General features: G+C 42.6%; 1 protein-coding gene across 1 annotated transcript in view; it reads right to left on the bottom strand.

Moving 5' to 3' along the window:
* The window catches only part of SLC35B4 (solute carrier family 35 member B4), a 28678-nt gene extending 25207 nt beyond the window's left edge, over positions 1-3471 (bottom strand). Inside the window, exon 1 of the mRNA XM_032275946.1 lies at positions 3034-3471. Coding sequence (XP_032131837.1) covers positions 3034-3110 — 77 coding nt within the window. The 5' untranslated portion in view covers positions 3111-3471. The remainder of the gene's footprint in view (positions 1-3033) is intronic.
* Between the last annotated feature and the right edge of the window lie 23902 nt (positions 3472-27373).

Here is a 27373-nt window from a genome sequence, read left to right as displayed (position 1 = left end):
AAAAAAAAAAAAAAAAAAAAAAAAAAAATGTCCTCTTCTGAGGGACAGCAGAGGGTGGGGAGTTGGGGAGGGATAACATGGGGAGAAATGCCCGATAAAGGTGATGGGGAGGAAGGCAGCAAACCACATTGCCACGTATGTACCTATGCAACAATCTTGCATGTTCTTCACATGTACCCCAAAATCTAAAACGCAATAAAATATATATATATTTTTAAAATGTCCTCTTCTTCCTGCAAGTCACTTAGCATTTATATTTAGCATTCCACTTGCTACTTATTAGGGCACCTAATGGCTCCACGGCAGCCAATACAAAAAGCACAGTTCCTGTTCTATAAAAATTTATGGGCCTTCCACTGTGATGTCCCAAGATAAAGTCACAAATTCCAAGGCCACATCTACAAAGAACCTTAAGGCCATCTGGTTCAACTAGTTCTTATTTTATTGATCTGTAACACAAGAAGTGGCGACTTGTCTAAACAAGTTAGGAAAGCGCTCTATTCAGTCTGGGGTACCCCTGATTATTCGAATAAATGCACCTCCTCACTGCTTTATCAAAACCCATCATTTTATGCAAAAAATGCAGATTTACAAAAAAAAGTAAAGATGAGTGATGATTTATTTACAAATTATTCAAAATATTTTAAATAGACTCTCCTATAATGCATGAAAATATTTTGTAAAATTAGATTTGTCCATGACTTTGCAGAAACAGCTCATAAAACAAATATACCTGTATTGAAACCAAGTGGTTGGAGAGAATGGCAAGCCCTACAGGTGTGCTTTAGGCTTTACGTGTGTATCTCACTGAATCCTTCAGAACTCTGTAAAACTGCTAGAACCATCATCACCATCACCCTCTTTGACAGTTGAGTCAGACTCAGGGGGATCAAGTAATTCAGTCAAGGGCTCACAAACTAGTAAACAAGGGATTCAGTTGCTTGCATATTCTCATGTCATACAGCCTTTGGCAAGATTTAATTTAATGGCATATTCAACACAAATATTATACCATTATTCTCTTTCATTTCCATGGCTGGCCTGATGATATCACTTTTTTATATTTTCAAATCAATTGTTGCCAAAGTGGCCTTCCTTTAAAAGTGTATCAGCAGCCTGGAGCAGAGGCTTACGCTTGTAATCCCAGCACTTTGTGTGGCTGAGGCGGGTGGATCACGAGGTCAGGAGTTTGAGACCAGCCTGACCAACATGGGTGAGCCAAGATGGTGCCACTGCACTCCAGCCTGGGCAACAAGAGCAAAACTCCATCTCCAAAAAAAAAAAAAAAAAGTCTATCAGTTGAATAAATTTTTTTTTCACTTTTATATCCCTCACTACCTACTCCCAAGTCAAATAACAGATCTTTATCAACACCTTCTGTATAATATAACTTCAAGCTGTGTAACAGCAAAACTTAACCCCACAGAGTTTACCTGAAGTAAACTGGTTGCTTTGGGATAATTTAATCAATGGTATCAAATAAAATAAACTTCTAGTAGGCACCACATGAAGAACTGGATGACCAAAATCTATGAGCTGCTCCAGGTCAAAACTGGCAGGGAGGTTGAAAAAGGTATTGGACTAGGAGTTGAGACGTCTCGGGTCCTATTTCTGGCTCCACCACTTACAAGTAACGAAAGGTCATCTAACTTCTTTGGACCGTTTCCACTTCAGTAAAACAGTTTATAATTTGTGACCTATCTTCTGCACAGGATCGTTCGGATGATCAACAGAGACACAGGCTGAATATCTCTCATCTGAAAATCTGAACTCTGAAATGCTCTAAAAACTCTGAAACTTTCTGAGCACTGATATGCCACAAGTAAAAAATTCCACACCTGACACCTTTGCTTGATAGTTCAATGTATACAAACTTTAATTCATGTACAAATTATTAAAAATATTGTATACAATTACCTTCAAGCTAGGGTTACGTGTATAAGGTGTATATAAAACACAAATGAATTTGTGTTTAGATTTGGGTACCATCCCCAAAATATCTCATTATGTATACGCAAATATCCCCAAACCCAAAAAAACTATAAAATACAAAACATTTCTGTTCTTAAGCAATTCAAATGAAGGATACTCAACTTGAAACACGAGCTAGATAACACTATATATTGTTTTACGGAAAGGAAAAGGAGGCCCAGAGAGGCTTACTGACTTGAAAGGCTAGCCAGCGGATGGCGGAGCCAAGAGTGAAATTCACAACACTCAGCTTTTTAGTCCTGGAGCCTTTTCCACACCACCTGTTGTCTCTTCCGTAAAAGCTTCTATCCACTGAACTTTGCATATTCAAAGCGACCTCAAAGACCCCTCTCGGGTCACTTGGACTGATCTTCTACATAATTTTTCTTTTTTTTTTTTTGCAAGCCACCTCAAAGAGCACTCTGGGGTCACCTGGACATAAATATGTGTTCTACCACATCATTTATGTATGTTTGGGCAAAGTACTCATAACCATCTCCAAGACCAATAAAGCAAATGCTTTGCAGGATGTCATAATAAAAATAAAACTTTCTTTGCAGCATGTACAAAGTCAGGCTGCTTTATAAGTTAAAAAAACTTCGCTCAAGTCCAGCCTGTGCCATTTAACAGGATCCAAAAAAGAGCTGGAGTTGGATGGGAAGGAAGAGAGTGGTTTGATAAAGGAATCTTGGTTCTGACACTGGCTATCTGCGAACCTTGGACTGGTCATGTGAAAAACTCTTCAGGTTTTAATCCCCCCGAATGTGGAAAAGGGGTGACGACAGCAACACCCTGAGTGTTCCACTCGCAGGGATGCTTTGAAACTGTCAGGCGGGACTGCGGCCGGTGCGCAATTTTGGGAAGCAGCGGACTCAGCGGGGTCCCAGGCTGCCCAGACAGGACGAATTGTTGGGGGGCTCAGGCCGTCCCGTCCCACCTCGAGCTCCGTGGGCGGCGGGGTGGGACGGGGCGCGGGCGCGTCCCGGGGGCACCCCTCCTCCGACCCGCGGCTTCCTCCGACCCGCCCCGGGAGACCGGGTGCGGCCCGAGCGGGTCACTCACCGGGCCAGGAGCTCTAGGAAGATGACGTTACTGCAGCAGCCTGCGAACACCAGGCCCACCGCCAAGGCCGGGCGCATGGCCGGTGCAGGGCTTGGGGAGGGAGCGCGCAGAGGAAGCGCCCGCCTATAACGCTACCCCAGGAAGCCGGCCTCTTGCCTCGCCGCAGCGCAGCACATCGCACCGTCCTGAAGAGCCGCTCTCAGTGGGGGCCGCCGAGGTCTCCCCTTCCCCCGCGGCCAACACCAACGTTGCCGACAAGGAGCTGTAGTTCGCAGTCAGCCTCGGTCCCATCCATTCGAGGGGGCGTCCGGGCACCGGCCAGACTACATGTCCCAGGATGCCGTGCGCCTTTACGTCTGGCTGCGTAGTTCCCGTTTCCGCTAGGCAGCTCCGCCGGAGAGGACAGAGGGGCGAGGTGTACGGCATGCCTCGCGTGATAGGCGGCCGCAGGGCTTGCTGGGAAGTGAAGTCCCAATGCTGTCGGTGTTTCTTACGAGACTGCCCAGAGCGCAGAAAGTAACTTGGCCACTAGTGTCTCAACGAACTTGCCGGTGGCGGCTGCACTAGAACTACAAAGCTGTGACTGTTCGTTGGAAGTGTTCTAGCATCTGAACCAACTCTGCTTCCTGAACTAAGTGAAAGTAGAAACTCATCTCAACTTACGTGTCTACCTCTAGTAATAGTGGGACTCAGAGGTTCTGAGGTGGAATCTTAGGCAACTTCTCTGAGCCTCAATCTCACCGTAGGTGAAGAGGGGAGCAAGAATGCCTATCTCACCTGGTGGTTGTGAGAATTAAAAGATATGGTCTCTGAAAAGCCTAACATACTAAGTATATTGCTTTTATATTCTCATTCTTGATGAGGCACCCAGCACACTAATTGACCCTGTTAGCTACCCTAGGGTAAGGATCCTTTCTTTCTTTTCTTCCCTCTCTAAGAACAAACCTACCTCCTTCCTTCCTTTTTTTTTTTAATTTTAATTTTTCTCACCCAAGGCTCTCAAGAGATCCTGAGAACATGTGCCCCAGGACTTTCTTTAATTCATTGTAATGTGCCAGCACTGTGCAGACTCAAGGCAGACGCTCATTAAATACTGAATTTCACAGGTAGTAGGCATTTTATTCATGTTAGTTTTTTTCCTGCTCACCTTTTTAAGGCAGCAGTTCTCAAATTCTAGAATGCATTAGAATTAGAACCTGGAGTGCTTGCTAAAAATACAGGTTTCTAGAACCCATACACAGGGATTTTGACTTAGTAGGTCTAAAGTGAGGCCCAGTAATCTGCACTTGATAACGAGTACCTCATGATTCCAGTGTGGTCTCCCAGCCATGGATTGGGAAAAAGCATTCCGAACTATGTTGCAGATCTCAAGAAACACTGCAGAGTGTTCATGTCTCACAGGAAATAGCAAAAACAATATAGTATTCCAAAATCCTACTTAGCTTTGTACCACATACTTTGCTATTGCTGTGGGATTCAATTACAACTTAAATATTTGATGTGGTAAAATACTGAGCAGTAATGCTAACCTTTTATAGTAGACACCGGGAAGCAGAAAGGAAGTGTAAACACGTTTCCATCAAAAACAAGTCTTGCTGGGTGGACAAACCTATTTTACAAATAAAGAGCAGTGCAGCACTAGCTTATGTACATAATATGTGCTTAACAAACATTTGTTGATTGAGTAATTAAGGGTCACGTTGAATGACTCAGACTGTAACTGCTATGAGAATTCCACTGGAAGAAGAGGGAAGTGTGCCTTTTTTTCACCATTAAAGATCTGGTTGCTGACACAGGCAGTTTTGCCAGTAGAAGTGCTTGGACATGGGCAGTTTTCAAAGCCCCCATGTGATTTGATTGTGCAGTTAAGTTTGAGAACCACTGAGGTAAAGGAAGGGAGTACCTTAAAGAGCTAGGATTAGAAATAATATCAATAGATAACCTTTAAGGCTGCACCTCAGCATAATTAAATCAGAATTGCTGAGGGCAGGACTTGGCTATCAGTCATCTTTAAAGTTCTTCAAGTGATTCCAATGTACAGACATGGTTGAGAGCCACTGCTTTACTTGAATTCTCAGTGATTCTCAATCCTGGCAGCATAATAGACTCACACAGGAGATATATATGTATATATATGTGTATATATACACACACACGTATATATATCAGTTATATATATACACATGCATATGTACGTATGTTATATTTATATATACACACACATGTATATACATGCATATATATATATAACTGGTATATATACATGCATATAGTAGCACCAGTTCTACCCAAGACCAAATAAAGTAGACTATCTGGGAGTGAGGCTGAAGCAATAATATCTCCACCTCCACTGTAGGTAATCCTGCCAAGAGGAAGGTTGATCTGGAGTTTCATCTGGATTTCATTAGAGGTGACTTCTCATCACACAAACCTTCATTTTCCACATACTCCAAGAATTTGGAAGCCCTTAAAGGATGTTCTAAACATTTCTCATTACATCTCAGATAAAAACCAAAGCACGCCTAGGTGATTGAACAAGAAAAAAATGATCCGAGTACTGTAATATCTTCACGACTTCTGTATCTTCCTTCCTCCACATTTCTGTCTTGACCTACTGCAATGAGTATTAATTTAATGCACATGTTAATCACCTGGGGATCTTGTTAAAATGCAGATTCTGGGTTCTCCTTTCAGAGAGATTCCATCATTGATTCTCCTTCCGTCATTGATTCCCTCCTTTTATTGCCCCGAAACGTTCTTTTGGGGATTTCACCTCTGGAGCTTCCACCATTGCCATATGGAACAGTGAACCTTCATGTATGTCTATGTACAGCCCCATCTCCCTTGTGTCCTCTGAGTTTCCAGTGTCTTTGGAATCCTCACTAATATTTCCCTATAAACTCTTCGCCATCAGGGCATGCACATTTCATTATCTACCCTCCCTAATAGGCCTTTATTTCTATTAAGAACATTGTACTCTACCTCTTCTCTTTAGGAAAAACCCCGAAAGATTTTGGTCTTCCACTTTTTCCCACTGCACATTTATTTGCTCTTTATATCCTGTGAGTTCCACCTCAGAAGTATCTCTAGATTCCAGCCTTTCTTTTACATTCCCATTGACATCCATTTCTTCTCTAAAGTCCTCCTCACATCTTGGTACTTTCAGCCTCAACGTTCTTCAACCCATCCTCCACACTCATTCCAAAAACAAACCCAGAATCTTCACGTCCCATTGCTATTCCAAGATGTGTGTTCCAATTGTGCAGTACAACATGACAAACCACCCCAAACTGTAGTGATTCAAAGCAAAACAAACAAACAAAAAAGCCCAAATTCTATATTTCTCACTCAGGTTCTGTGCATTGGCGGTGCTCAGCACACAGCTGCTCTGTTCTCTGTTTGGGTCCTCATGAAGTTGCAGTCAGAGGTGGGCTGGGGCTGGAGTTCTCTGAAGGGTTGATGCCCGAGATGGCAGGTCTCTTCACATAGTGTCTCTTAGGCTGTGCTTGCTCACAGCATGTTGGACTCAGGATAGCTGGAATTCTTAAGTGGTAACTTGCTTCCCCTAGAACAAGCATTCCAAGATATTAAGGCAGGAGCCATGGTGGCCTCTGAAGTCACCACAGTGCCACTTGTACCATACTCTATTGATTCCAAAGGACCAAGCCTGATTCACTGTGGCAGAAAACTCACAAAGACATCTGTTGTGTCTGTGTGGGAGGGGCGACTTTGAAGTCTAGCTATACAATGTTCCTTGATTCCTTGTGTAAAAGTCACACTTAGTAGAAAGCATATAAACATCACAGTCGAGCCTCGGTTTACCTCTTTGGTTTTATCTTGTGTCATTCTCCCTAGGGCTACCTGGGCTCCACCCACATAAACTCACTCTCTTCTCTGAGTTTACAGTAACTTTCAGAATTCCTATCTGTGCATATGCTGCTCTGTTTGCTTGGAATATCCTTTTCTCTTTAGCCAACTCCTGTTCGTCCTTTCATGGTGACCGGAGAGGACAGTAGAGCAAGTAGATATCTCTATGTTGTGCAGGAGGAAGGTGCTGTGCTAAGATGTCACTTTTCTGTGTGTAGCTTTTCTTTTTTGTGGGTGAAGGGAGTTTTGTTCTTGTTGCCCAGGCTGGAGTGCAATGGCGCGATCGCAGCTCACTTCAACCTCTGACTCCCAGTTCAAGCAATTCCCCTTCCAGAATAGATGAAATTACAGGTCCCCGTCACCACACCTGGCTAATTTTATTTGATTTTTTGTATTTTTAGTAGAGACGGGGGTTTCAGTATGTTGGCCAGCCCGGTTTCGAACTTCTGACCTCAGGTGATTCACCTGCCTCAGCCTCCCAAAGCGCTGGGATTACAGGTGTGAGCCACTGCACCCATCAGTTTTTCAACGAACCACTTATGGCTCCGCTCCCTTCTTTATACCTCTAGGACTCCTCCATGACCTGACTAATCCATTAATCATGTTGCACTGCAGTTATCTGCTTTCATGTTGGTCTCCCACTCTAGACTAAGCTTTTTATGAACAGGATCCAGAAATAACTAATCTATCTCTAGAGTCTCAGCATCTTACACATGGTGACTGGTACATGATATGTGCATATACTTTCTATTCAGTGAACGAATGAATCAGCTTGACGTAGTCAAATAATTCACACCTCGTGAATATATGATATTTTTAACTTGACTAATTTTAAAAACGTAAACAGCAAAAATGTACTGCTCAGTGAATTTGCATAAACAGTGGTGTATAAGCAATACTCAGGTTAGGAAATAAATGAGTACCAGCATTCCAGCAGCTCTGTACCCCATTCCAGTCACTAACCCTCTCCAAGGGCAAGCCCTAGTCTGACTTTCTGGCACCAAAGATAAGTTTTGTCTGCTTTTGCACTTTACACAAATGGAATCATGCAGTATATTTCTTTTGTTTCTGCTGGTTTTGCTCAACACGATGTTGTCATTTCAGCTTTTTGCTGTGTGTATTTGTAGCTCATTTACTCTTATTGCTGCGTAACATTTCCTTGCATAAATATACTACGATTTATTTGTTCTCTGGTGAGGGACAATTTGGCTATTTCCATAGTGCTACTATGAAATATCTTGGACATATCTTATATACATTTCTGTTGGACATCGATGTATCAATCAAGGTCCAGTCAGGATACAGAAATTATACAGTATTTGAACAAAGAAAGTTTAATATAAAGAATTATTAACGAATAGTATTAACTAGAAGATTAACTACTATAAAGGATTAAAAGAACTCCTCAAATTATAGGAATAGCAGATACAAGGAGTAGCCACTACATAAGACTGAGTTACACTACCCACGAAAAGAACATATTTGGAAAAGGGCCCTCTCCCCTCCTCCCCAAATGGAGATTCAGATCTCATTGAAGGGCGAAGGGCTGTAGTCCTCTGGCTAGCAGAGAAGTTCAGTGAGGTGCTGGTGAAACTCACTAAAGGTCACCCTCTGGGGTCCAGGTGGGGCACTGGCCAGCTTGTTGAAAGTTTTATACTGGCTAGGAAGCTGGGTGGGGCTCTGACAGAATTTTCTGGATACCACCTGTAAGAGTACTGCTGAACTCACCAGGGTGAATGCCCCAGGGTATCCTACAAGCTGGCTGAACACTGCATGAACAACATGGAGGAAAACACACCAGAACCAGGAAGAAAAGCCACCTCCTCCCTCAGTGTCCCTGCAGCCCCCTCTGTGACAAAGCTCCACACTGTGCTCCCTGTCAGAGGAGAAACGTCCACGGGGTCCAGTTCCAGCACCCCAAACAAGGCCATGAAGGGTGAATTTGGAGCGGAGAGGCCATAAATTGACAACTAGAACATTCAGGAGTTTTTTTAGGGCTCATGTCAACTTCAACATTTTGTTTCATCATAAAACCAAAGTTATGAAGTACAGCTATGACGTCATCTCACAGAACTTTTTTTCTTCTTTTATTACCCTGAGTTCAGAATTCTAATATTTTTGAATGAATAGCAACTTGTTAGCAGCTGGGCTCAACATGTTTAAACCTCTTCACAGTCCTCTTACCTTAGAAGGATCTATCGCTTGGATCTATCGCTTAGATAGAAGGATCTATTGATTTCGGAATGTTCGTCATCTTTGACCTAGTGTTGTCAGTGGGAAAAGCTGTCAAGCTTGTTCTAAGAGCCATTTTTGTTTCTAGTTCTAGACACTCAGACATATTTTGAATCATTTGTAGAATTCACATAAACAAGTTGTTGACAAAAAAATTAAATAATATAAATAAATAATATAACTCTGGTGGAATACTGCCTGATAAGTCTCAAATTGCCAATCCTACAGAGATGTCTTTGACTTTTTTAAGACTTGTTTTCCATATCTATCATATAAAGATGATTTTCTCATCTTTGCATTACATAAATCTTGAGATATTTAGAGCTGTGCACAGGAAAGGAACACTGTAAATATACTTAAGGTATTATTTATAGAGTCAAAATATTCTTGTTGTTTGTTTCATGGGTCAGATTCAAGCAATGCCCTGGTATATTCATAGACTTATGAACTCTAACATTTTCAAGGGCATTACTTGAAGGCATATTTTTTTCAGATTACTGTCATTTCGGAGCATGACATTTTGGCTAGGAAGAAAACCTTCTTGACCAGAATATTAGTGACCCAAGGACAAGGGCTTTGTCTTATTAGCCACGGTAACCTCCACAACCAGATGACATCTGGCTTATAGTAGGTGCTCAGTAAGTAATGGTTGGAGGGAGGGAAGGAAGGAAGGAAAGAAAGAAAAAGAAAGAAAGAAAAGAAAGAAGGAAAGAAGGAAAGAAAGAAAGAGAGAGAAAGAGAGAGAGAGAAAGAAGAAAGGAAGGAAGGAAGGAAGGAAGGAAGGAAGGAAGGAAGGAAGAAAGTGGGGGAAGAAAGGAAGAGGACCTTTCCAAAACTAGCTACTTTTTAAGGGACTCATAAACAAAAGAGATAAGGGTTTGAAAATGGTACCTGCTATAAGAGAAACCAAGTACGAATAATTACCTGAAGAAAATTTGTAAGGAACTCAAACAACTCAATGAGAAAAAAACATTAAGAAGTGGGCAAAAGACATAAACATTTTTCAAAAGATGACATGCAAGCAGCCAATAAGCAAGTGAAAAAAACGCTCAACATCACTAGTCACACCACTACACCAGTCAGAATGATTATTATCGAAAAGTCAACAAACAACCGATGTTAGTGAGGATACAGAGAAAAGGGAATGCTTATACACTGTTGGTGGGAATGCAAATTAGTACAACCCCTTTTGAAAATAGTATAGCGATTTCTCAAAGTAATTCCACTACTGGGTATCTACCCCAAAGAAAAGAAATAATTATTTCAAAAAGATACCTACACTAGCATGCTTATTGCAGCACTAACACAATAGTCAAGACATGGAATCAACCTAAGTATCCATCAACAGATGATTGGATAATGAAAACATGGTATAGTGGAATACTACTCAGCCATAAAAAAGAATGTCTTTTGGAGTAACATGGATGGAACTGGAAGCCATTGCTTTAATGAAATAACTCAGAAAGTCAAATACTGAATGTTCTCACTTATCAGTGGGAAATAAATAATGTGTACTCATGGACACAGAGAGTGGAGTGATAGACACCAAGACTGGAAAGGGAGAGAGGGCAGGAGGAGGGTGAGGGATGGGAAGTTACCTGATGGGTACCATGTACACTCTTCATGTGATGGGTACACTAGAAGTCCAGACTTCAACACTCTGCATTATATCCATATGACAAAACCGCAATCACAGCCCCTAAAATCCATAAAAATAAAACAATTTAATTAAAAAAGAAAAAATAATAATTCCCCGAAGAAATAAACCTCAGTGTCCATGACTGTGGATGAGCTTCTGAACAGCAGGAACCAGGGCTCGTTTATCTATGTGCCTTCCCATTTTCCCCTTCATTTTTGCTGAAAAGATGTTTGTTAAATTATATTATTGAACAGAGGTAGCAAATCTAACTGAGGAAAAGAGACTGTGTATACCACCTTTAGAAAAAGAATCATGTCCAAGAATCAAGTTTTCTTGCTTCTTCACCCAGGCCAAGTGTGACAAGTCTCCAGGTTATTTTTATTTTATTTTATTTTATTTTATTTTATTTTATTTTTTTACTGTGCCTCTATCCCCCTGTCTTCTTGTATAACTGATAATATCTTTTTTTTTTTTTTTTGAGGTGGAGTCTCGCTCTGTCACCCAGGCTGCCATACAGTGACTCCATCTTGGCTCTCTGCAGCCTCCGCCTCCTGGATTCAAGTGGTTCTCCCATCTCAGCCCCCTGAGTAGCTGGGACTGCAAATGGACGCCACCATGCCCGGCTAATGTTTATATTTTTAGTAGAGGTGGGGTTTCACCATGTTGGCCAGGATGGTCTTGATCTCCTGACCTCATGGTCCACCTGCCTCGGCCTCTCAAAGTCCTGGGATTACAGGCGTGAGCCTCCGCGCCCAGCCAACTGATAATATCATAGGGGAAAAAATACCAAACCTATGGGATCATTTAGTTTTCCTACCCTGACTGCCACCTTTCTCCTCTGATTCAGGCATTAGGCGCTTGTGAAGATGTAACTAAACCACGTACCAAGCATGTGCTTTGATCTGCTGTTCTAGGAAGAGAATGCAGCACGTCTCAGTTTCTGACAGCTTCAGTTTATAAAGAGACCCCATACATAGCTCATCTACCCGCTACATTAATCGTATGAAGCAGGTAGGCATTATTAGTCCTAGCAGAAATATGATGAAATATACTTTCCAAGGCTCACTTGTGTGAATGTGTAGGCCAGGCAAGTAACGTAAAGTGGGTAAAATTGTTTTCTAAGGTAAATGTGTGCAACTGACCATAAATCATAGGAATTTTGTTGGGGAATTAAAAAGTGTAAACTCTGTCTGAATACATTCAAATTTACATTTTCAACATTATTTTTCACTGTGGTAACATACACATAACAACCATTTTAACCACCTTCACCATTTTAGAGTGTAAGTTTCCGTGGTATTACACACACTGACACTGCTATGCTGCCATTCCCACCATCCAGCTCCTGAACTCTTCATCTTTCAAAACCGAAACTCTACCCCCGTTCTATAATAACTCCCCATTCCTGCCTCCTGCCAACCCTTGGAAACCTCCATTCTACTTTCTGCCTCTGTGAGTCTGACTCCTCTAGGTATTTCATATAAGTGAAATTATACAGTATCTCCTTCAGTGACTTATTTCATTTAGCATAATGTCCTCAAGATTCATCCATGTGATAGCACGTGTCAGAATCTCCTTCCTTTTTAAGGCTAAATAGCTTTCCACTCTATGCACATCACACATTTTGTCTAACCATTCACCCAGCCACAGACGCTTAGGTTGCTTCCACATTTTAGCTTTTGTGAATAATGCTGCTATGAATACAGGGTTACAAACATCTCTTTGAAACTCTTTCAGTTATTTTGGGGATATGCCTGGAAGTGAAATTCTTGGATCTTATGATAGTCCTACGTTTAATGTTTTGTGGAATCGCCATACTGTTTTCCACAGTGGCTACACCATTTTATATTTCTACCAACAGTGCAGAGGGTTCCAATTTCTTCACATCCTTGCCAGTACTCGCTATGTCCTGTTTTTTGTATGATGGCCGTTCTAGTGAGTGCAAGGTGGTATCTCATTCTGGTTTCGATTTGCATTTCCCTGATGATTAGTGATGTTGAGCACCTTTCCATGTGTGTGTTGCTCATCTGTATATCTTCTCTGGAGAAAAGTCTATTTAAATCTTTCAAATTCACATTGTTAAGGCACTGCATACACCAATCTTTAAGCCAGATTTCTTCTGTAGGCTGTTGGCTTATGACCCCTGATCATGTCCTAAGTGACAGAGCCAGGAAAAGGATGATCCAGCTCTTTAACACCCTCATTTGAAGCCAGCTCTGTCTCTCTACCAGCAGACCCCAACATATTGCCCTTGGGATTGGTGACACTTTTAATTTGTAAGATGTATAAACGGTACAAAAATCAAAAGGCATAGGGGATACTAGTATAATTTTCCTTTCCTCTCCTGAGCCCCAATAACCCACTGGTCCCACTTTGAGGCAACCACTGTCACCAGTGTTTTGTATACTCTTCCATTTTCTACAAAATATGTAGTTTTTTCACTCTCATGCTGTATTTTTCCTTAAAAAATAGGTCTTGGAGAATATTCATATTAGTACTATGTTGTTCTTTTTCATGACTGTATAATATTCCATTTATGGATATACCATCTTTTATTGAACTGATTCCCTGTTATTAGATCTTTAGGTTGGTTCCCATCTTTGGCTCTAATGGACAGCCCTGCACTGAATATCAATGGTACGTATTTTTGAGTAAACTAATAGATGGACAACTGGCCCTTGCTTGGCTATGAGACTTAGGTTAATGGACTTGCTTTAGATTCCTAACTGTAGCATCAATAGTGCAAGCTTTCAAAGAACTCCTGTAGCCAAGGATTCTTCTTTCCAAATCTTCTCCCTAAAACCAGATGGTTTAAAAAAATTCAAACCCCAAATATAAATAACACCAAAGCAGATATTTTGTTTAATACTTAAGTATAATGTAAAATGTTATTATGGTATACGTTATATATTGTCTGACAAGTGCTGCCTACAGTAATTCCTCAACGATCCAGTATCACGAGGGCATAACTCATTCCAACTAACCAAGAACTTGCAGGTAACATATTGATTTTAGAACTGAATATTTTTGTACTGAAATAATTTTGAATGGGAATCTTCATGCAATCCCCTGCTTTATCCAATATGATACATAAATGTTGGCTGTCCTTGTTTGTGTACTCAACGCCATGATTTTGAGCATCCCCTATTGCAATGTGCTGATTCTTGCTGAGCCATTGTGTGAAGCATGGTCTAAGGGCCCTGATACTAAATGGCCCCATTTTCTCCAAGAAGTCTTCTGACGCCTGAGACCGATCAGCGCTCCTCCAGTGCCCCCTAGTGTCCTGTACTCCCCTGGGCCTCTTAACACATTGTATTAAAATCATTTCTTGCCTGTCAGCCCCCTCCACACCCTTGTATATAAGCCAGGGTGCCTCTGTGAAGGCAATAATATGTTCTTGTCACTTCTATGTACCCAGCTCCTAAGGATAGTGCCTAGCCTACAATACTTACCTATAAATATGTGTTGAGCGAACGAATGAATAAAGAAACAAAGGAATGAATACATTCCTATATTCTTTCTTTGAGTCCTTCTCTCTGCTTTTTAAAGCTTTTATTTTCGTCTTCTTTCACACTGTTGCTCTTTTTACATTCAGCATGTTGCCCTTGGCCACTGTCCCCTCTAACTCTCTGCAGCTTGAGAAACTCAACTGTGCCTGTAAAATGAGAGGGATTAAAAATGAGTAGGGGGCGGAGGCCTCTCCGTGATTCAAGTTTATAGCTTTAGTGCATAATGTTTCTGACAGGTGTTTTGGGAATTCAAAGACATATTTTGTTTTCCTCCCAGCTCTGGTGTTCCGAATTGAGTTGTCCGTCAGCTGATGGCTAGTTTAAAAAGTTACTGCTGTTTTGTAAGTCTTCAGAAAATTAGTGAAGAGTCTAGTTATGTGGCCAACACAACACTAGGAAGCCTGAGATTATCCATCACAGTGCTTGCACGTGGTAAGAGATTAATATGTGCTTATTGATAGGCAAAAGAAAAGCTCAGAGCATGTTCCCATCACCCTCAGTAATAGCTGACGTATGGAGGAATTACACAATGCCAGGCATTTATTCAAGTTATCTTATTTAGTCTTCATAAAAATCTAGTGAGATGGGCATTATTACAATATTCATTTCCTAAATGAGGAAATTGAGGCTTAGAGAGATTAAGAGCCTTTCCAAGGCGCTATAAAGTTGGGAGTTTGGCGAACACCCAGATCTGTCTGATTCTCAAAACCATAGTTGTAGCTATAACTACTCTACCCCACTGATCCTAGAGGCTTTTAATTTCATCAGAGAGGCAAGATAAACACAGATGAAACTACTGAGACTTCTCAAAATACTCCAGCCTGTGACCTGGCCCCTGATAACCTTTCTCCTACTCATCTGCCCATGCTTGCCTGTGCAAATTGCCCCCCAGCCATGCTGGGCCCTTTGCAGCATGCTGAGCTCATTCCTGCCACAGCGCCTCTGCCCTGGCCATTCTCTCAGCCTGGAAGACTCTCCCTCCAGGTGTATCCATGGCTCTCTCCTTCCTTTCATTTAGTTTTTACTTACATGTGACTTTCTGACAGAGATCTCTGTTGACAACCTTATCTAAAATAGCATCCCCTGACACTCTATTTGAACTTACTCTGCTTTACTTTGTTTTACCATGACTCAACAGGATATTCGTTATCTTTCTCTATTTTGTTTTTTATTGCCTGTCTCTTCCACTCAGTCGTAAACACTGGGAAGCCAGAGACTTTGTGTGAAGCCCCGGCAGCTAGAACAGTGCCTGGCACACAGTAGCACTCAATACATACTTGCGCAATGGACAAACGTCTTTACTCTATGTTAGTGTTCTTTAAGATAACTGACATATATTGAACAGCAATCCTATGCCTGATATTTTACCAGATGTTTTTCATTACAATGTCTCGTCTATTACTTTGCCGCAGCCCTATGGGAGAGGTGTATTATTTTATTTTCATTTTACAGACACAGATAAGGAAATCGAGTTCAGAGAGGTTAAAAAACAGGCCCCAGGCAGCTGGCAGCTGAGCAGGATGTGGACCACAGAGTCTGACGTGGAGTCCATGCTCTTTGCCACTGTGAGTTATGTCCCGGGAGGTCATTCTTCCAGGCTTATTTTTCTTGCAGTGCTGACGTCTACATCTGCAAAGCTTTTAGCGGCAAGTAGTTTCTCTTCCATTTTGCCCTCATGGTATTTCAACAAGTCCTAACAGGACAGAGAAGAAAACTGAATTACGGGCCTTTCAAACTCCCGTCTAATGTCCGCAAGCCATAACCTCACAAAGGTCAGGACACTGGAGGACTGCTTGTCCAGGATCAGATTTCATCCTGGATTCTTCAGATCTCTTTGCTTTTCGGCCATGACAGATGGCTCATGTGAGCGGTAATGAGGAGTGGTTGGAGGAACGCCGAAGTAAAGAAGGTTTTATGTTCCTGCCCACCCCACGGACATAAGGAAAACCTGTTTCCTAGGAAGGATGTCTTCCAAAGTTTCTGATGATGTGGCAACAGGCTTTGTTCAAGTGCAGTTTGTTTGTTTGTTTGTTTGTTTGTTTGTTTTAGAGGAGGCAGGGACAGGCAAAGAACACAAAACCTCAGTCTGTAGCAATTGGTTAACCCTTCAAGTTTCTTATAGTCTAACCTGATCCCAAATGGCAGAAGTCTCACTCCATTGCCCAGGTTGGAGTCAAGTAGTGAGATCTCAGCTCACTGCATTCTCTGTCTCCCAGTTTCAATCCATTCTCAGGCCTCTGCCTCCCAAGCATCTGGGATTACAGGTGCCCACCACCATGCTTGGCTAATTTTTGTATTTTTGTAGAGACGGGGGTTTCACCATGTTGGCCAGGCTGGTCTCAAACTCCTGACCTCAAGTGATCCGCTTGCCTCAGCTTCCCAAAGTGCTGGGATTGAGTCACTGCACCCGGCCCAAGTGCAGTGTTTGCAGCCTGCTTTCCTTGTATGGCTGTGATTGTTGGAACTTACATCATGTCCTCTGAAGGCAGAGAGTCAGTCCCCGATCCCCTTGGATAGAATAATCCTACTCAGAACATGGAATCTGGAAGGCACTTGGACAAACCCACCTCATTCACTTTTGCTTGTTCTTGCAGGCGAGGGTGAAAGAAGGTGGTTCTTTCAAGTAAAATGAAAACAACTCAGGATTAATATTAACTCTGTTTCTCATGAGGCACCAACATGGCGGTCTGGGTTTTGTTAGAAATAAAAGTTTTGGCGTTTCTTTATTAACAAACCATTTGTTGTTGTTGCTGGGTCATGCCCTAAACACCCATAATTTTAGGGTATTTATGAAACAGCATTAGGGGTGCTGCAGAGGAGGGTGGGAAGAGAAAGTCAAAAGGAGGAAGTTGGAGTCATCAAGCCTACAGTGGTGACGGCTAGAAGGGAAGCTCCGGCATGCCCACTCCAAAGTGCGAAGCTTCAGGAGGCAGCCAGGAGAACTTCAGGAAATTAACTTTTATCCTGCAATTGCTCTGCTGTAGGTAACATAGTGGCCCTTACACAGATCCCCAAAGCAGGTGTCATTATCCACAATTCAGTTTTCAAAAAAATGAAAGAGAAGCTCAGAGAGGTTGATAGTTAAACCAAGGTCTCACACGTAAGATACACTTTTCTGTTTAAAAGTCTTGATGAATCTCTTATATCTTTACAGAAAAGGCAAATCCAAACTTGTGTCCAAGGCCCTTCACTCCCTAACTTCCCATCCTTATTTCACAACCCTCCACCTCTTGCATGTGGACATCCCTGAGCGTGGCCACGTGGTCCTGCTCTGGTGCTTTGCACCTGTTCTTGTCTCTATCTCCAATCCCCTCCCTGTAGGGCCACCTGACAAATGTCAGCTCAGTTTTTCAAATTCTTTCCAGGTGTGGCCTCCTCCTCCAGGAAGTCTTCCAAGCTCATCTTGAGTTGGGGCTCCCTCTTATGAGCTTTGATAGCACCCTGTGCTCTGTGTATCCTCTGTGATGCTGCAATTCACTGCAAATCCAAATCTGACGGTCACTTCTAGACTCACACTCTTCGGTGGTTTCCCACAGAGAATCCAAGGCCAAATTCTGAATGGAAGTGCAGCATCCAATACTCAACCCTCTTGATGTGACGTCTCTTCCCCACCCTTTTCTTCCAAATTGCATCGTCCAGTTTGGTAGCTGCTAGCCCCATCTGGCTACTTACATTTAAAATATTTGAAGTTAAAGAAAAGGCAATATTCAATTTTGTAGTCAAATTAGCCACGTGCTGTGAAGTCAGCATTTCATGGTGCATCAGATCTTAGGCAATGGCGCCAGCCAGACCTTGATTCAAGTCTCAGTTCCAACATTTACTAGCAGACCTTGGGCAAGTTTTTAGAATTCTCTCAGCCAAACTCAAGTTCTTAATCTGTAAAAAGGAAATAATACTACCTCCCTCCCTCATAGACTCATAGTGAGAAATGAATAAGATTGTGTGATGTAAAATGCTTAGCCCAAGGCCTGGTGCATAATGAATGCTTTGAAACTGTTAGCTCTCTATGCACCAAGCCCTGTGCTAAGAGGTGGAAATATAAATATATAATACATAAGACATAGTCTTTTGCCTCAAGGAGCTCATAGATATAATAAAAGAAAGAGATGGCTTCCCTATAGAGATTTTCTGATGTCCATTTTGGGACTATAATGTAGCCTGAACCCTTCCACTCACCTCCCCCTGCCCATCCTCACTCCTTTTCAAACTTCTACGTCTGTCCTGTCTGGTCCCAGGTGGGCAAATTGCAGAACCTTGTGTTCAGTGGAATCGTCTTTGATATGGTTTGGATGTTTGTCCTCTGCAGATCTCATGTGGAAATGTAACTCCCAGTGTTGGTGGTGGGGCCTGGTGGGAGGTGTTTGAGTCACGGAGCCTGATCCCACATGAGTAACTTGGTGGTGTCCTTAGGATAATCAGTGAGTTCTTGCTCTGAGTTCATGTGTGATCTTGTTGATTAAAAGAGTGTAGCACCTCCCCGTCTCTTGTTACTGCTTTCATCATGGGTATGCCTGCTCTGCCTTCACCTTCTGCCATGGCTAAAAGTTCCCTGAGGCCTCACCAGAATCCAGGCAGATGCCAGCACCATGCTTCTTGTACAGCCTACAGAACCAAGAGCCAATTAAATCTCTTTACTTTCTTTCTTTCTTTCTTTCTTTCTTTCTTTTTCTTTTTTTTTTTTTTTTTTTTAAGACAGAGTCTTGCTTTGTCACCCAGGCTAGAGTGCAGTGGCTTGATCTCAGCTCACTGCAACCTCTGCCTCCTGGGTTCAAGCAGTTCTCATACCACAGCCTCCCCAGTAGCTGGACTTACAGAGCTATGCCAACACGCCCAGCTAACGTTTTGTATTTTTAGTAGAGACGGGGTTTTAACATGTTGGCCGGGCTGGGCTCAAACTCCTGACCTCAAGTGATCTGCCCACCTCAGCCTCCCAAAGTGCTGGGCTTACAGGCATGAGCCACCATGCCCAGCTGTAAAGGCCTCTTCTTTATAAATTACCCAGTCTCATGCATTCCTGTATAGCCATGCAAGAATGGACTAACACAGTCTTCATTATTGCCACTGTCCCATTGTCATCCATCTCTGGATGGTAATATCTCTGCTCTGTTAAAGGTGATTTGTGCTCTACTTGGAGGTCATCACTTCAAGGCCACCCGATTCCATGGGTTCGAATAGAAAGATGCAGCTAGTGTGCAATGTCCTTTGCCTTTTATCTGCCTTGTTGGCCTGAGATGCCATGATTCATCTGCAGTAGCGTCTTCCATTCCCCCGGATCATCGGAAAGATCTCTGCTTACTTATTGGCATTCAGTGGGAGCCTTAGTGACAATGCTGAGCTGATGGAAGGGTTGGTATGCATCATGAATATGAATATCATTATTCAAATTATCCTGGTAGATGTTGAAGATAAAAGGAGATGTTTTATTTTGTGTTCATTAAGCACTAGAGGGTATTTCCCCCTGGCTGCTGACTCATTATGCCTGTTATGGTTAATGGGAGTTAAATTCCAGCATCACATCAAGGGGGATAAATGATCCCTCAAGTATTTGGAAACTCCTTCCTCCAAATTGCAGATCAAAGCTAGGTTAGGAACTTCTATGCTATCTTGCTAATGGATTAGACAAACTGCAATATTTGAATTTTTCTCTCCAAACACTAACTTTCCCTAAGTAGAAATGATTACAGAAATTTCCTAAGCATGAGTGATTGTGTGGTCTACTACAGCCAGCCACCATTACGGCTTTTGCCTCCAGGGGAGAAAAATTAACATCGCCTGTTATGTATCAGGAGCTCTGCTCATGCCCTCACTCACAGTGGACAAAAACCCCAGTGAGACATCCTGTGTATGAAGAAACAGAGGCCCAGAATGGTTAAATTACCCACCCCAAATCATCCAGCCGATGGGAGAGCCAGGCAACAACACAGGGCTTTCCGGCTTGGAAACATGAGAATCTACTGTTTGGGGCCATCTCCCACGTGTCTGTCAGATGCCTGCTCTAGAAGAATGTTATGTTCAGGGCTGGAGTGGGCATATGAGAAAGGCTCATAACAAAGTTGCCGGAGAGGTGTGGCTGATCCATAAGAACCCATACAAGCTCTCTGCTGATGTGGTTTTCTCCTCCTCCATACACCTGCTGATGAGAACATGAATTAATTCTGGGTCACTGTGGGTGACAGCTGGGAAAGTGCCCTCTTCTGTGACTTGGGAGGGAGAAGGGGCCTGCTGGAGGTGAGGGAATGTGGGCAGGAAAGAGCAAGTTGCTCGGTTGTGCCTTTAGCATCCTCCTGGAATCAGAGGCGCCACCTTGTCTGTCACCTTACAGTAGAGGAGGCTTCTAGTGATTTCTGGAAGGAAAGAAATCCTAGAAAGCTCAGCCTCCTGCAGGTTTTCATAGCATTTAAGACAAAATGTCTCTGCTGCCACATAGCACCTGTTCTCTTGTTGTACTGAAGATGGAGTAAGAAATGAACCCCTGTCCTCTTCGTCGCATCTCTTCCTGTGACTGCTTCTGGGCCCTAAATAGAACATGGCCCAGCTTTGTATCTTCCTCCCAGGACCCATTTTCTGGGTCTGGGTAATGTCTGTGTTGTTCTCCTTTGTGCTCTCTTCAGTTCAGCTCTGTCTGGGTGAAATGTGGGGCCCAAGAGGAAACGGAACTGGATCCACTAAGCAACACTTGGAGAAACAGCTGACTCTGCTGAGCCCCCACCTGGAAGGCTGTGGTCAGCTCTGAGCACCTAATTACCAGCCAGGTACAGACAAATGGGGTGAGCGGGAGGGGGAATGCAACAAGAATGATGGAGAAGGACAACTTGATTTATGAAGAAAGATTAAAAGAGCTGAATAGGTAGAGCTCAGTAAATGATGATCTGGAGGAACTCGGGGACCATCCACTTACAGCTGAAGGTTGTAAACAGTGAGCAGAGTAAGAATTATTTTGGTTAAAGCTAAGAAATATAACAAAGAGTAATGAAGAGAAATTTATAATAATAATGGACTGTAATGTTATACCTATTTCCAACCCAAGAAACCTTAAGACATTTTATGGCTAAGTATAATATACACACTACAACAAGGCGTACTCAGACTATAATGTGGCTTGTAATTTAGCTGAAGCCTTTAAAAAAAAAAAGAAAAAATTTAGTGGGAGGGTAATGGACACTTTGTGTGTAAAGCGCAGGGCCCCAGCTTTGTTTTCCCTGCTGCCCACTCACAGGCGTACTGTAGGTGGAGAATGCTTTGCATAAATAAGACCACTTTCAAAGTTTCCTGCTGCCACTTTCAGAGATGCACAGAATCCAACCCCCATTTTATAGAAAAAAGTAGAAGGATCTTCACAGTCAGGGAAATATGGGGCTGAGAAAACAGTGGAAGGCTGCTGCAGTTTGGTTCTTAACACTAGCTGACTGCCTCCATCCATTCAGGCTGCCGTAACAAAATACCGTGGACTGGGTGGCTTATAAACACAGACACTTATTTCTTTTTTTTTTTTTTTTTTTTTTTTTTTGAGATGGAGTTTCGCTCTTGTTACCCAGGCTGGAGTGCAATGGCGCGATCTCGGCTCACCGCAACCTCTGCCTCCTGGGTTCAGGCAATTCTCCTGCCTCAGCCTCCTGAGTAGCTGGAATTACAGGCACGCACCACCATGCCCAGCTGATTTTTTGTAGTTTTAGTAGAGACGGGGTTTCACCGTGTTGACCAGGATGGTCTCGATCTCTTGACCTCGTGATCCACCGGCCTCGGCCTCCCAAAGTGCTGGGATTACAGGCATGAGCCACCATGCCCGGCCTAGACACTTATTTCTTATGGTTCTGGAGGCTGGGAAGTCCAAGATCAAGGTGCCAGCAGATTGGTTCATAGATGGATTCACGGATGGTGTCCTCCTGCTGCATCCCACGTGGGGGAAGGGGCATAATAGCTCCCTGGGGCCTGTTTTATAGGGGTGCTAATCTCATTCATGAGGGCCTAGCCCTTGTGACCTACTCATCTCCCAAAGGCCTCACTTCCTAGTACCACTACCTTGGGAGTTAGATTTCCAACATATGAATTTTGGAGACACACAAACATTCAGAATTAGAGCACTGATGGAGTAGGTGGGACTGAAGCCAGAACTACTTTTTTTTTTTCCTTGCTTCTGTCCAGATTCTGAAATGGTGTGGATTTGCCCACATCGTTCTCTGGACCTCAGCATCCTCAGCCTCAGTTTGAAGAAGCAAAGCTTTGTCCCTTTTCTGATTAGAATACTGAGGGATGGGTGAGGCTTTGGGTGTTGCTGTTCTCTCTGTTTGGATGGCTTCCTCCTCAAATATCCACATCACCCACTTCCCCACTTCATTCAGATTCTGCTCAAATGAACTCATTAGAGAGTCTATACCAGGTCATCCTGCCTAAAATAGTAGGACTTTTCCCCATTCATCACTCTCCAGCAACTTATTCTTCTTCATTTTTTTGAAGCATACTTATGTCAGCCTAAATAACAGAGAGGTTTTCTAAAAGAAAAGGTATTTATTTGGAAATAGAACATTGTAGTGGTAAAATGTGTGCCATAGTAAACTATGTGTGTATTCATGGAGGTAAAGGAAGACAAAAGTTTTTAAAGGAGAAATGAGGAGGATTACATAATTGTTTTGAAATAATTCTCCTTGGTTACACAGATTAATAACAAGCCTGACACCAGCCCAAGGTTGCACAAGCAGATGCTGGGCAGATGTCCTTGCAAAAGTATTTTTTGTGTAAGGTTGTGAGGACCTTTGGGCAAGATTGTGGATTTTGCAGTTGTCTTAGTCTATTTTCATGCTGGTAATAAAGACATACCTGAGACTAGGTAATTTATAAAGAAAAGAGATTGTTGTTGTGATTTGAGGAGTTTTGCTCTTGTTGCCCAGGTTAGAGTGCAATGGCGGGGTCTTGGCTCACTGCAACCTCTGTCTCCTGGGTTCAAGCGATTCTCCTGCCTCAGCCTTCCCAGTAGCTAGTATTATAGGTGCCCACCACCGCTCCCAGCTAATTTTTTGTATTTTTAGTAGAGATGGGGTTGCACCATGTTGGTCAGGCTGGTCTTGAACTCCTGACCTCAGGTGATTCACCTGCCTCAGCCTCCCAAAGTGCTGGGATCACAGGCATGAGCTACCATGCCTGGCCGAAAAGGGTTTTAATGGAATCACAGTTCCACGTGGCTGGATGGCCTCACAATCATGGTAAAAGACAAAGGAGGGGCAAAGTCACGTCCTATATGGCAGCAGGCAAGAGGGTTTGTGTAGGGGAACTCCCCTTTATAAAACCACTTGATCTCATGAGAATTATTCTCTATCATGAGAACAACATGGGAAAGACCTGCCCACATGATTCAATTACCTCCCACCAGGTCCCTCCCATGACATGTGGGAATTATGGGAGCTACAATTCAAGATGAGATTTAGGTGGGCACACAGCCAAGCCATATCGGCAGTCTTTTGTCATAGCTTCTGTTTTCATGAATACAAGTGTGATGCCTCTCTTCATGGCCTTCCTCAGCTCTATTTGTCCCTTTTTTTCTTTCATTTTTTTTGAACATTAGTGACCCCATTTTGATTCTTTCATACTTATCGATACCACAAATTATTATATTATCTATATCATGTAACTGTTTTTTTCCATCTCCTCTGACTTGAATGTAAGCTCCTTAAGGACAGGGTCTTTGTCTGCTCTGCCCATTGCTACAACCAGCAACTATACGACTTCCTGGCCACTTATAGCATATGCTCAGCAAATGTTAACAACACGAATGGACTTGATGTACCTTGGGCTTCTCAGATAAAGAAACCTTATAAATTGCATGTGTAGTTTAGGTCTGCAGCATGTTTTTAACCTCTTAAAATTCTCATCCTTTCAGTAGTCCTATGATATATGCTAGTTCTCTTCTCTCCAATTTACAGAGAGAAAAACCGAGGCACATGGTTAAACTTGAGACAAATTGACATGGCAGGAGCTAGATTTAAATCCAGAGCTCCCACGTTCTCAGAGCTTTCTTTGATTCTTAGGCATCTCCTCCCAGAGTCCAAATTGTATGTCTCTATGTTCCTTGCCTCCCACATTGCATGAACTTGTAGAAAGTCATAAAGTGGCCAGATGTGGTGTCACAAGCCTGTAATCCCAGCATTTTGGGAATCCAAGGTGGGCAGATTGCTTGAGCCCAGGAGTTTGAGACCAGCCTGGGCAACATGGTGAAACCCCATCTCTAAAGAAAAAATAGAAAAATTAGCTGGGCATGGTGGCACACGCCTGTAGTCCCAGCTACTCAGGAGGCTAAGGTAGGAAAATTGCTGGTTGAGCCCGGGAGGTCAAGGCTGCAGTGAGCCAAGATTGTGCCACTGCACTCCAGCCTGGGTGCCAGAGTGAGATCCTGTCTCAAAACAAAAATAAAACAAAAAGCAACCAAAAAAAAAACCGCCACAAAATCGTAAAGGGATTATGAAGAAACTCTTCATGCAGAATTGGATAAGTGTGTAAAGTAATGATCTCATTATAGGAAAATCTATAAAGCTGAGCCAACTCTCCTTGGTTGCTAATTATAGGCACCTGAAGTCTCTGGCACAGGTTGTTTGCACAATATATACTTTAGCTGGTTGTTCTATATGTACATACACAGTGCTTTGCTGTTCCAAATAGCTGAGAACGTGGAAGAGGTGCTTTTCTGCTGTGCTTTTTCTGCCTTCCATCTGGCTAAGATTCTTAATGGCCATATACAAGGCTGACAATGTGTTTTCTGACCTAAGTTTCCAGTGATTGTCTTCAACTTAATATTTGCTGAGGCATCAGGAGGATTCAGAGCTTTTCCTCTTTAGTTCCTTTATTGGCTAGTGTCAGCCTCACTTTAATTTTTGTCATTAATACAGAGTCAACAACATGCTAGGGAGCAATATGGGGACCTGGAGGAGGTAGTCATAGTTCTTGGCTGGAGTCCTCAGGAGAGAGTTTTAGCCGGAGAATCGAGAAGCCAGATCATTCTCAACAACTACTGTTGTCTTAGGAAATGAGGTCATGATGTGCTAGTCACTGTGTGGGGAGCCTTTGAAACCAGTTTTTTAGTAGCAGGGAGTTGAGGGGTGTTTCTGTGGCCAAGGGGAATTCAGGATGAACCAGCCATAAGGAAAAAACTTCCAGAGACATTGTGAGGCCAGCATGACGGAGAACATTTGGGGCTGACTTTTTCTCACCCATTGTATTAGTCTATTTATAAACTGCTAATAAAGACATGCCTGAGACTGGGTAATTTATAAAGGAAAGAGGTTTAATAGACTCACAGTTCTACATGGCTGAGGAGGCCTCACAATCATGGCAAAAAGCAAAGGAGAAGAAAGTCATGTCTTACAGGGTGGCAGGCGAGAGAGCCTGTGCAGGGGAACTCCCATGTGTAAAACCATCAGATCTCATGAGACTTATTCACTACCGTGAGAACAGCATGGGGAAAACTCCACCCATGATTCAATTGTCAAGGCCCCACCCTTGACCTATGGGGATTATTACAATTGAAGGTGAGATTTGGGTGGGGACACAGCCAACCCATATCACTCATAAGGGACACTGCCTTACACGTTAGAGAGTTGATGCTTTGCTTTGTTTTTACAAATGGCTTTACTTAACAGCTCAGCAAGCAAGGCCAGCCCTCTTAGTCCTACTTCTATGAATTGCAGAAGAAATTATAAAAGAACAAAGATTCTGGAGGCCACTGGCTTCCCTCAATTTGCAATAATTCCTTCTCTTTGAGACCGACCCCCTCATCTCCTTATAGATCCAGATGCCATTTGGGAAGGTCAAATTAGAAATACAAGAAGAAAAACAGGCAGGTGCCAGTTAAGTTCCTTTCTCAAAAGAAAGCTCATCTCAAACACTCTGTGCAGACTTCCCAGTAGAGGTGGGTAATGATTAAGTTGCCTCTCTTTTTTCTGCTTAATCAAATATGTTTTTCTTTTTGGTCCTTCACCTGGCAGTGAGGAGAGTTCATTAACTTGGTGAACAAAGAGAACACATTTGAGCGATGTGCTTCGGAAGGGAGGGAGTAATGTTCCTTTGCTGTGATTCCACATTTTGTGAAAACAGTTGTACAGAGAGCCGTATTTTGACTTCTGAAATGGTGAATGACAGCATTTGAATGCACAATTGTTCAGTATAATTTCGGGGCATTATGGCTGCCTTGGTGAATGGTCTTACACTGCTCTGAGCCTGTGTAGAAGTGAGACCGGGGCCACCGTAATCTCCACAAGAGGGTTTCCTCCATTTGGAGCAAAATTATGTCAGTCATTTGGCCATTCTCAACATGCCTAGGACATAAATAGAGCCAGAGACTGAAAGTAGCAGAGTGTGGGCAGTTTTTGAGCAAAGGGCGGATTAATTAAGTTGGGTTTGCGTGATTTCTTTTTTCTGTGAAAGTGATTTTTTAAAAATTTTATTCTATTTTTAATTGACAAGTAATAATAGTATATATCATGGCTACAATATGATGTTTTGGTATATGTTTACATTGTAGAATGATTAAATCAAGCTGATTCACATGTCTACCACCTGACATATATGTCAATTGAAAATGATTTGTGGGGTCTCTCTATTAAAACTTAATTTAGGAATGTGTAAAGTTTGTATATACGGTACATGAGGTTTTAATTTTAATGTAAAACCCAGAAGATGAGGAAGATTATGTACAGTTATGGGAAAAGCAGGTATTTTGGAATCAGATGGATCTGCCTTTAAACTCTGACTCTGCTTCTTCTTAGCTGTTGAGACCTATGTAAGTTGTTTTTAAAAACTTCAGCTTCAGTTTCTTCAGCCACATAAAGAGAATAATAACACCTACCTAATCCAGCATTAGAGAATTCAGTGAAACGGCAGATGTAAGCCTCCTGGCATATGGAATGCACTCAACTGACTTCAATCTCCTTCCATCCACCCTCTGTCCACTTTACACTGTATCTGATGAAACACACAGCCAAGATTAATGCAGGAGACCCTGTTTGATGTACCCGAGAGCTGCTGCTGTCTGTACCTCCAGAAACCCCTTCTCACAAAGGCCAGACAAACCCAAAGTCATGTGAGCCTTTGTAGGCTCCACGGGGGATCT

This window comes from Sapajus apella, unplaced genomic scaffold (assembly GCF_009761245.1).
Source record: "Sapajus apella isolate SASKATOON/1434 unplaced genomic scaffold, GSC_monkey_1.0 scaffold7, whole genome shotgun sequence".
NCBI lineage: Eukaryota > Metazoa > Chordata > Mammalia > Primates > Cebidae > Sapajus > Sapajus apella.
Note: the sequence above shows the minus strand (reverse complement) of the source record. Positions and strands in the feature narration are given on the sequence as shown.